Consider the following 11498-nt stretch of genomic DNA (forward strand, 5'->3'; position numbering starts at 1 on the left):
GAAAACTAGAGAAGTCTTCCTCACGTGGCAAGAAAACTAGCTAGACCAAAGTCTTCGTCAAGTAGCAAGAAAAATAATAGGATATAATCTTCCTCACGTGGCAAGAAAAATAATATATCTAGTCTTCCTCACGTGGCATGAAAAATAATATACCTAGTTTTTGCGAAACAGCTAGTGTCAACACTGATTGACTATTACAATACATTGCTCTGTTCATTTCGCTAGCGCAACTTGTGCTATAAAAGGAATCTTGTATGCATGGAGTACTAAATGAAATTTATTTATAAAACCTTTTCACAGATAGGTGTAACTTTTCGAGACGAATCTAATGAGCCAAGTTCTACCATGATTAACTACAGTAATGCTACAGTACTGTCATCTAATCATGCGGTCAAAGACCTCATTAGGTTCGTCTCGCGAAGTAGCGCAGGAGTTGTGGAGTTAGTTTCGTAGACTGTTTTTATTTAATACCTCTAATTAATGGTCAAAGTTATCTACAGTAGCTTGTGCTACTAAACCAAATAAGACCATTCTTCTCAATTTTTTTCAGTGCAACCTATGTCAGCTTTAGGTTGGGTCTGCTGAAAATGAAGAAATTTAAGGGGTTCCGAACGGGCTACATCGGCTCCATTGGGAAATGCAGCAGTAAAACAAAAAACCATGGCCATGGGTTTCAAGTTTCAACTACCAACAACCAGGCCGGGCCGCTGCTGGTCGATCTGCACGGCTGGCTCATTGGCATCGGCCTCACCGGCCGGCCGGTCGGCGGCGTTGTGTCCGTCGATCGTCGCTGTGGTTAGATTAGCACGTCAACGGCATGGATCCGGTACAGATGAAAAGTTTCATGAAGGTCAGATCAGGTAGCGTTAGTTTGTTTGGCAGCTGTAGACCATATAGTAGAATGAAAACCACACCGTGATTTGAAAGAACAATAAGCTTTTCAGCTGAGAGCCGTACGTCTTGATTCCTATTGCCGCTCAAGTGACTGCTGATGCTAACAGGGTCCTAATGCACTGTCAATGTACGTCGCTACATGTTTTTCAGCTGATTATTTCGGGCTTCTACGCATATTTTATTTATTTGAGAATACATGATTAATCAGCCCGAGTGTTGAACCGAACTTATGTCGTCTTGTATAACATGTATAAAAGGAATTGGTGTTCGTAGCCTAAGAGAGGAGGATGTGAATTAGACCAAATTAAAAGCTCAACCTATGATTCCAACTTATTTGCACATAACATAAACTAAAACACACTATTTAGATGATGTGCTACTAGGATTATTCTAGTGTTCCAACCCAACCAAAAGAGTTTTATAACATGTAGCCAGAAACGTAAAGGAGTGGGTTACAGAAAGGCAAACTCAGCCCGTCGATTTTTCCCTGTGGTACTTGTGGGCTAAAGCCACCCGTAGTCCACGTTGGAGCTCCATCAGGTACTCTACCGGTCACTAAGTCTGTTCCAGTCAAGAGTTTGGTCTCGCCACTAAGGCTCACCCAAGTATCATAAAGGCAATGCCCACCATCTCTTGCACCGGTCTCCTTGACGCTATCTTCACTACGGAGCTTCCCAATATGAAGGGAACTTCTCGTCCCTCACACAAAAAGCCGCTGTCACCGCTGCTCCATACCAAGCCGGTCGATGACTTGCCGACGAGCCACCAAGACTCCAAAAGGTCGGCACACCAAGATTACAACTATGGTTCACTCAAAAACCAAACACAAGGTAGTAACACCTCTCTCTCTCTCTTCGTGCCTAACCAAGCACTCTCTCTCTCTGCCTAACCTAGTGCTAACACTCTCAATGCTTGTGCTAAAGCATTTAGATGTGATTAATTGGCACTATGGTGGCTTCGAGGTCTTTTTCAATGTATACTTCTCCTGAATTCCATCAAAGTCAAATGACCTGGGGGAACTCCTTACACAGGCCAGGGAGCTGGACATAGACGTTACATGACTTTTTCCTAAAAAGCTTAAAATATTGAATGATAAAATCTGGTTGCTTCCTCGTTGTTGCCAGTTCTATATATTTCCCAAGCACATTACAATTTGATTGGGGACGATAAAAAATCAAGAAAAGAAATTCAATTTATACTCTCGTACTATCACAAAAGTCTGATTTTCAACCTTCAACTATAAATCGAATGACAAGGGTCATTCAACTGTCAAAATCAGACAAGTTTGGGCATTTATGTGATTTTATTTGTATTTTTTTGAAAATAAAAACAAAAATTCTGGTTAGATCTAAAAAATCAAAATTGATTCATCTTAAACTAGAAAAATATGAAACTACTACCAAAATGTTTTTAAAAAGTAACCTATCTATTGTTGCTCTATTTGAGTCTTATTTATTCAAAAATAATGAGCATAAACTACAAGGAAATAAATACTAGAAATATGAAAAAATTGGATTCGAATAACTGACAAGTGGAGTGCCAATAAATAGGTTACAATTTTAGAAAAATGCTAGCACTTGTTTCATTTTTTTATTTAATACGAATTACTTATGATTTTTAGTTTAAACTTAAAAACTTTTAATTTTTATAAAATGAAAAATAACTTTTGAAACCACCTAAAGGTCCAAATTTATCTGGTTTCAACGGTCTTCGTTATCTGGTTTTGTAGTTGAAAGTTGAAAATTATACTTTTGTGATGGTTCAAAGTGTAAACTGGAGTTTTCCCTTATGTTTTTTATGGTCCCGATCGAATAGTAATGTGCATGGGGAAGGGACAGAAGGGGTAAGAACAAGGAAGCAGCCAGCTGACGTGCTCGATGACTAGCTATACTAGACCTGGCTCCATGCTTTGATTACTTTCCGCAGGGTAGGCCAAGGCATTCCCGGCCCGTTCCATGTGCAGCTGCAGCACAGCAGCAAGGCCAAGGATTAGCTTACAGGTCATCTAGGGGCTTACAGTCACAGCTCAGAGGCAGCCTCACAAACCACACAAAAGCACAACTCGGCATACTGGCTTGGGTACACTGTATCTTGCAGGCAGGCACCAAACTGTCGTCTCGCTCTGTCTGTGCTGACTGTGCATGCAGCCACGGAAGATAAGCATGTTGCATACGATCTGCAGACGATCGGAGAGGCGTTTCGGGGCATGCATCATGCATGGGAAGATCGTACTAGTAGTAATATCTCACTGCAGGTCAGAACATGGCCAAATTCAGCTAGGGGCGGATGACGGAGAAGGCGCCATCATCTGTTCGGCCTTCGGCGTCTTCAGAATCTAGCATGTGCCTCTGCGGTAGTGCTGCTTGGAGATACTCCGATAAAGTGCCTTATTTTCATAAACTGTTCACGTTTTTCTCTGACCATGCAAAGCACAATAAGCATAGTCTTTTTTGTACCAGTACCATAAAGTTTATTTATGGTTAACGTTTGACCTTACCATTTTCCTTTCTTTTCACTAGTTAATGCAAAAGCCAAATCGAGGCTCGTTTCATCTTTCCGAAGGGAAAAAGAGAGAGCTTTATTCCGTGAAAACGAAGAACCTCCTGTAAATTCTAACGTAATAATCACGTACGTAGAAAAAGACCGCGTCGTCGGTTCTATCTTTGTTGTCGCCTCCTGCAAATTTTAATGCACACACTTGGCAAAAGGAAACACATAGTAGGCTCACTAGATTTATAGCTCCATCCTCCCTCAAGGGAGAGAGGCGTTTCCAGATGCAGATCAGAGTAGGCCAGGGCGTTGGGCACCACAAGGCTCCATTTCCATGTGCAGCTGCTTCTGCTGCACAACAAGGCTCAATGGCTTCGCCTCATGCGTGTCCATGGATAGGGCTCCATGCATGTGTCATGAACACTAATGATGCTGACAAAGAGATGACGGGGAACAGGAAGGCTCCACCGCAGCGTCCGGAGATTGGCGGTGATCTGCGGATCCCGTTTGTACCAGGAACTTCCTGTGATCTTGATACTCTGTAATCTGACCTCGTGCGAACTCTAGTAAACGAAGAATCCAGCCATATATCGTGTGCGTGCGTGACAGCATGTCCAGTCACGGGCTCACGGCGCCTCTCCCTTCTCACTAGTGCCAATCGCCATACACGCCAATCGTCATGGCTGGTCTGGCTGCTAACCATGGGTTTGTTGCCAGCAGGTACCCGATCTGAATTTCGTGGCTGAATCATTGGAGGCTAGCTGGAGATGCCACCACGCTTCACTTGCTACTACTATGCGTGGCAACTGTTAATGGTTTGATGGGGACGTTGCTGTCAGGGACGTGATTGCAGCGAATCAATGGCTTGTTGGTTGCAGTCTCTCAAATGAGGTGGCTTCTTATTATAAACTGTTCAGGCTAAATGACTTAGCTCCGCTCCGGCTGTTCGATCAGGCTTTACTGGACTTGTGGCCATCAAGAAAGAGCGATTTTTCTTTCAACTAGTGCAAGGCACAGCTCCTGTCATCTTTCCCAAGAAGAAAAGAATAACCTTTTCTTTTCCTGTTGCCTAGAAAAAAAAAGCGAGCCAATCGTTTGGGTACGAGTTCAGCAGTTCAGGTACAAGATAGAACTCTGCCTCCACGATTAGATCGCCAACCGGCAAAAATGTTGAAAAAGCTAATTAATGTTGCAGCTTTTCCCCAATTAGTACTTCCTGTGGACCTCTTTGCACGCCTCTCCCAAAGTTCTCCCAAGTCAAGAAGCTACCGATGATCTCAGAGCAGGGGTAGGCTACTCATGCCACGCCAGCCATGGTGTCACTGTTGCAAGCAATAATGAGGCACCTATGACTATGGATTCTTGTGGACAAGGAACCTTAACCTCAGCTAGATCTGGACTCTGGTGCAAGCACTAAATGGCTGAAAAGTTGGGTGAGCAATGAGTATGAGACGCCTGTGTTTGCATTAGCTCACAAATCAGGAACATACATACATACACCACTTGACCTTCTCTGATAGTGAAGGTATTTTCAAGACGACTGTTGTTCAGGTCACATAGGTAGGCAGTTACACAAAACTGTTGACGAGCATCGATCATGTACTACGTTTGTCCAGCAGCAGTGTAGCACAAGCAAAGCACTAAATCGATGGATGAAAAATTGGGTGAAGAATAATTAAGGTTAGATTTTCGCTCCCTCTTTGGTTCCTTTTTTTATTCTTATGGATTTTAAATCCATTAGAGTGGTATTTTTTTTTATATTAGTTCGCCAAACCTAACGCAACCTTTCTTCTTTATCCAAACTTGGGACCGGCTATGCTAAGATGACTCCATAGAGAGAGTCTTCCGGTCAATATAGGCGTAGTTGTTGTTTGGTTCTTTTTTTATAAAGAATTAGATAAGTTGTCCGTGGTGCTATCAAACAGGTCGTATTTCCAAGATAATCTGGGTGAAGTTAGCAAAAAAAAAATGCTTCGTCTTTGGATAAAAGTAGAATAATGGCAAAGGTGAGGTGACCTGCCGAACCTGCACAGCGCACTAGTAGATCTCGGACGTGCATTTAATGTGCGTCAGTAAGATTAGGCTGGTTCCAACAGCGGGTCTGCAGCCCCAGCTACAGCCACAGCCACGTCAGCTCTCGCCAGCCCACTCGACCCCAGTGCTCCATCAGTCAGCCTGCAGCCTCAGCCCACAGCCACATCAGCGCCACGTTAGCTTCTCCATTTCAGACTTAACCATTTCAGAATGCGTTGCTCTATGATTTAAATTGACACAGCAAAACCACTTTATTAAATTTAAAAATTCAGAAATTACATAAAAATTCGAAATAAAAATTTATAGATGAGTTGGGGACGAAATTTGTGATTTTTTGGATTTTTTTTCGAATTTTTTGGAGTCCAAACGGTCAAAAACGGCTAATTGTAACGGCTAGCTGACGTGGCGCTGACGTGGCAGCCGTTGGCCAATCACAGAGCGCCGCGTGGCAGCCGACCGGACACGGGGTCGGTACCGACCAGTCGGTACCGACCGCGCGCGGCTCCAACACCGGTCGGTACCGACCGCCCGGCCGGTAGCGCTACCGCCCCGCGCTCTTGGTTTCCACGCTTACCGACCGGCGGGGGTCGGTACCGACCGGCGGGGGTCGGTACCGACCCCCGTTGGAACCAGCCTTAGGTCAGGTTGAGCCTAAAAGGGGAGAATGTGGGCCACCGGTACAAAGTGAATTGAATTTTAATGACCACATTGCATCAGAGATTAACCCATAAGGCCGTAGTCCATAGACTTTGATGGTCGTAGGGCACTGCAAGTTAGTAAATACCGGAGAAACGAAGCCAGAAATGCACATGCTCTCCTTCATCACCTTCTGTTCCTCTTCCTATACAGACAACTGAACAAATGTAGCAGTTTATACAGAACATGTTGTTTGCACAAACGCATAAGTTACTACTTACGGCACTGCTTTACTGCACTGCTTTGCGAAAAATGAAAGAAAATGAACAACACCACAAGATGGTACTGGTTCAGCCATCATGCCTTCATTCACCGTGCGTTCTTCGATGACTATGCCGCCTCAGGCTCTCCCAGGTTGAGACGAGCAGGTTTAAAATGTAGTAGTAGATAGTCATGGCACAGGTCACCACGAAGTTCCAGCAAGAGGAAGGCCAGTACCACGGATACAGCAGCCGGAAGAACAGGCTTATCACGTGCCTTGGGTAGCGACCAACCTGTAGCAAAGCAACAATCCCGTAAGCAACCAGGACAGAATTGTATTATCATTTTACCAGTACCAGGTTATAATGCGATGAAGAAATCAATCAGTTCTATCTTAACAGTGTATTGGTGACAACAGGACAACAATAAAATATAGAATGCAAGCCATGATTGGTTGATTGTTAAGAGGAACTCTGCATATCCATCTACAATGCTCCTAGCCTCAAATCACAATATGTTTGGAATCACAAAAACAGAGTACATATCTAGACATCTGCTTCAGAGTTTTGGTAGGTATCACCAACATAGATGTAATGTATCAAATAATATCATATCGTGATGCATTATTTTCTTTTTTATCCCCGAACGCGCAGGAGAACTGCACATCATTATATTAAGAAGGAAGGAAGGTCCAAGAGGACCGATACAACAAACCGCCACTATGGCACCATCATATCGTGATGCATTACTTTCAAGGTACATTGCCAAAGGAACCATAGTATAGTGAATTCACAACTGTATTAAGATTGGAGAAAATGTGGCACTCACAGGGAAAAGCAAATCCAATGTATTCCAGGCTGCATGCCGCACTGCTCGTGTTGGATAGGTAGGGCCACCAGGAGAAGTGATGCTGTAGAGGCAGGCCTTTAATCTAGTGCTTGTACTCAACCTCAGTTCCAACCCTGCATCAATTGATTCATTTCTTAAATAAAGTCTGACCTTGCAGCAGAAGAACAGAATCACAAGATTAGAGCATGCCTGACTCCTTAGGAAACTTATTCAGGGTAATACCTTGAAGTATGCTCATGCGGGAGAGGTAGTGCAGTAGTACTGGCTCAATTTTTAGCTTTTGAAGCTGCAGTAAATAACAAAGCAGTTAGTTTCAATGATGACACATCTCGTCATCAGATGAGCAAAATAGCAGATCTGTTTCACAAAGAGACAACCTGATCAGTGAGTTCAATTACAAAGTAATCTGCTGGACCACCAACCAAGAAAGAATTTGGAAAAGGGGGAAAATGCTCTAGGAAACTAGAGAGCAAATGATCTGCACATCGAACATTGCAACACTTCAGTAGCATACAATAAGCACTCTTGGCCTTAAGAAGATGCAGAAAGGAAACCTACCCTGATCATAGAAGAACATGAATCTAGAGAGCAGAAGGAAAAGGTCTCTACCAGCCTATGGAATAATGATTGTTAGGAGAAAAGAGATACATTATCCTTGGACATTGTTAGGAGAGAAGAGGTACAGGAGAGCTTAATGAAGAGAGAGAATCACCTGTAATGATATTTTAGTAAGCCGGTCAGGGATTAGAGCAACATCTTCAAGGAGATACTGTATACAAAATAAAGAAATATAAGTGGTTGAATACGCAATGAGAGTAATTTTGAAATGTGACAAATCAAGAGGAACCAAACGAATGCTTACATGATACAAGGAGAGAAAATGTCTTGTATTTGTCTGTATGTCAATCCTATGGGAAAAATATTATTAGATGGTGGCAGTTTCAGGGAGAGAAAAAAAGGACAACCATGATATGTTCTCAACTATTATTGTAGAAACAGTTGAAGTAAAATACATTAATAATTAATAATGATGGCTTTTAAATTTGCAATCATACCAAAATACATTTGTAGCACCTTGAACAAGGGCAGAGCTGTATCTTAGCGATATTTCCTTTCCATCAAGAGGGGCTTCAAACAACTGCATAATAAACTTGTGATTACTAAAATGAAGTAAAAATGGTAGTGACAACAAGTTGGAGAATACTCTCTTGTCAGAAGGACAGACTAATCAATCCAGAGTAAGTCAGAATTTATCCCATCCTGAAATATTAGTTTGACTAGTTATTAGTATTAATACATAAACCTGAACTGTAGTCTAGTTACTTCAGTAATGAATATGATATCCTATCCTTGGCCTTGAATCATTTAAATACGCTACACACAGTACACAGTATTTTTGGTGAACATAGACATTTCTGTACTTGTGGACTATGTGCATTAATGTAGGACATAGCAAGAATTAAAATAGTGAAAACATGTGCCCCAAGAAATCACTGAAAAGCAATATTTTTTTTCTTAAAACTTCAAACGAATACTATGAAAGACATCAACTAAAAATAGAACACATGGTATCTTGGTAATGGAATTATGCCCTGTACACGTACATCCTTCGAATATTTGTTAACTTAAGTAGCACAACATACCCATTTGTGGAAAAGAAGTGCAAATATATTGGACGCAAAGGACTGGCTCCAGAGTTGCACTATCAACTCGAGTATACGCCGCCCACTTTTGGGTACTCGAACAAAATGATTGGCAAGAATCTCATAGAAGCACAGCCGACCATCTTCTCGTTCATCTACTGCAGCAATGCCATCATCATTCTCGCTCATAATTGCATCTGTTCAAAGTATAATGCAGTTACTTACATAAGACTGAATATACTATTTCGCTAAAATAATAGATTGACAAACAAAAATAATCAGAATTTATGATAAGATGAAGTTGCAAGGCAACAGAAACAATTATACAGCAAAAATAATCACTGTAGCCTAATGATTCAAAGAAATAAAAAATGCGAAAAATCCATTTCTGTTGTTCAAAGTGAAAAATCAATTAAATTTCTTCCAATAACTGCTCATCCTATGTGAATGTGCCACTCATATTTATTTACTGATTAACATGTTTATAGATACCTTGGTGCAAACAATCTGACGTCAATAATATAGCATCATATAAACTTAGAGAGTGATAAAGGGTGTCGCTTTCTGAGCCAGGTCCAAGCACCCAATGTGAAATCATCAGGCAGGTGCAAAAGAACTTCCTAAAGCATCAGAAAAGCTGCATTTGCCATGGAATGGATTGCATGTACCTCAATAAAATTATTTGACAATACCAAATTAATGACATGCCATCAGGTCAGAAATTGTGTTTCATTATACCATTTTAACTACCTACGTCATACTTAAATGTAGCTCACGGAACTTAAAATTTTTATTGTAAGATGAAGTTGCAACCCAACAGAAAGGAATTATACAGCAGCAAATCATTGTAGCCTGATGACTCACGGAAATTCGAAATGCAAAAATTCCATTTCTCTTGTTCCAACTGAGAAATCAATTAAATTTCTTCTAATAGGTTCTCATCCAATGCGGATATGCCAATCATATTTATTTACTGATTGACATGTTTATAGAAACCATGGTGCAAACAACTGATGGTAATCATATTAGCATCATATAAACTGAGGTAATGATAACGAGCATCACTTTATAAGTCAGGTCCGAGCAGCCAATGTGAGAATATCAGACAAGTGCAAAGAACTTCCTAACCCATGAAAAGAGCTAAATTTTTCATGGAATGAAGTGTAACTATCTCAATATAATTATTTGGAAATCCCAAATTAATGACATGACATCAAGTCAAAAAAATCTGTTCCGTTATTCCATTTTGTACTACCTCATGGTCATACTTTCATTTGCTTCATGCGCTACATGGAAAACTAGGAGATCACAGTAATTGTAAACTATATCAATGGCAAGCATCTTTATCTTAACTATTGGAAAGGAACGAATAATTAAACTAGCACCAGAAACTATTAAAGATGGCACCTCGGGCACGATCATCCACCTTCAATGAGATATCGGCAAACAATTGCTGCAGTATCTGGAGACGCTGTGAGTTTGAGCTCAGAGCCTGCGTTGAAGCGGCAAAAGTATGATGAGACACATGCACATTATGATCTCAACACACTCAGACTTCAAGTACGCATACACTAGAAATGCGTCATCCTTTTGAGATAGAATTAATAATTCTGAATTGCAAATATTGGGATAGGGTGATAATATTGATGCGTTTCTGTGAACAAAATCATCATACAGCAAAAGAGGGAAGGGCGTGGAAGCCTGGTTTCGAAAGGAAAACAATCAATGCTGCGCAATTGGCTGCAACAGACGTGAAATCCTGATTTTTTTTCAGGGAAGTTCAAAAAAATTTTGACTAACATAGCTGTAATGGTGTACAATTGGGGGTGCTCAGCGAGAGTTGGGCGAGCAGGTCAGCAGGACCATGCTCCTCCTGTCTCCCGGCATACGGCCTCACCACGGTGCATGAATCCTCCTGTCTCGCCCACCCCGCTACAGGCTACAGCCACCCCTGTTCCCTTCCCACTACCCGTCTACCCTTGTCCCCCCGCCACCGCCCATGAATCCTCGTGGAGCCGCGGAAGCTCGTGGCGCGCGAGCCATTAGGCCTCAATCGCCCGCGACGAGCACAAATTGCTGGAAAATTTAGCGACCCCAACAGCCCCGGGCACGAAAACCGACACCGCACGAAATCACAGCAGCGAAGCGAGCACCCCGCGCGGGGGTTCGGAAGCGGCCGGGCCGGTACCTTCTGCAGCTTGCGCTCGATCTCGATGGAGAGCGCCTCCAGGCGGTCGGTGGAGCTCCGGCTCCGCATGACCGCTGCCGCCGGGAGGTGGTCGCCGGAGGCGGGGGCGGTCCTGCGAATTGAGCGGTGGAATTTTTGGCCCGAAAAGAAAAAAAAAATTGCTCCGCGTTTGATGGATGGATGGATATGGATACTACCGGAAAGGAAAAGCGGATGCGGACGGGGAGGCCCCGGATCTGCTGCTGCTGCTGTCCCCGCTCGCTGCCACGTGCCGGCCGCCGCGAGGCCGACGCCCGGTTGCGTCCGCCTCGCTGTCCGGTCGCCGGTGAGCCGGCCGAACCGTCCAGAACGGCCACGGCACGTCTGGATTTGTACGGATTTTAGCGGTTTTCTGATTTGAACATAGCGCAAAAGTTTGAGTTTATACTGGAGTTTGATGAAATTTCGATTTGTCTGGGGAAAATTCGGACTTGGTTTTGGCGACAGCAGTGCAGTGCAGGGCA

At 42.8% G+C, this 11498-nt stretch overlaps 1 protein-coding gene across 4 annotated transcripts; it reads right to left on the reverse strand.

Moving 5' to 3' along the window:
• Positions 1-6199: 6199 nt before the first annotated feature.
• On the reverse strand, positions 6200-11168 carry LOC120673716. Of its 4 annotated transcripts, none has more exons than XM_039954695.1 (11): positions 10996-11168; positions 10215-10299; positions 8808-9004; positions 8220-8302; positions 8027-8072; positions 7877-7933; positions 7723-7777; positions 7542-7642; positions 7387-7450; positions 7144-7277; positions 6200-6608 (listed from the first exon to the last, which is right to left on the reverse strand). In XM_039954695.1, the coding sequence occupies exons 1-11, from the start codon at positions 11062-11064 to the stop codon at positions 6420-6422; spliced, it is 1080 nt and encodes a 359-aa protein (XP_039810629.1). In that variant the 5' UTR covers positions 11065-11168; the 3' UTR covers positions 6200-6419. The 4 variants fall into 4 exon arrangements, with proteins under 4 accessions (XP_039810629.1, XP_039810632.1, XP_039810630.1 ...); XM_039954698.1 differs by having other exon boundaries at positions 10234-10299; positions 10996-11150; XM_039954696.1 differs by lacking the exons at positions 10215-10299; positions 10996-11168 and adding an exon at positions 9300-10200.
• Between the last annotated feature and the right edge of the window lie 330 nt (positions 11169-11498).

The sequence above is a fragment of the Panicum virgatum genome, chromosome 5N (assembly GCF_016808335.1).
Source record: "Panicum virgatum strain AP13 chromosome 5N, P.virgatum_v5, whole genome shotgun sequence".
NCBI lineage: Eukaryota > Viridiplantae > Streptophyta > Magnoliopsida > Poales > Poaceae > Panicum > Panicum virgatum.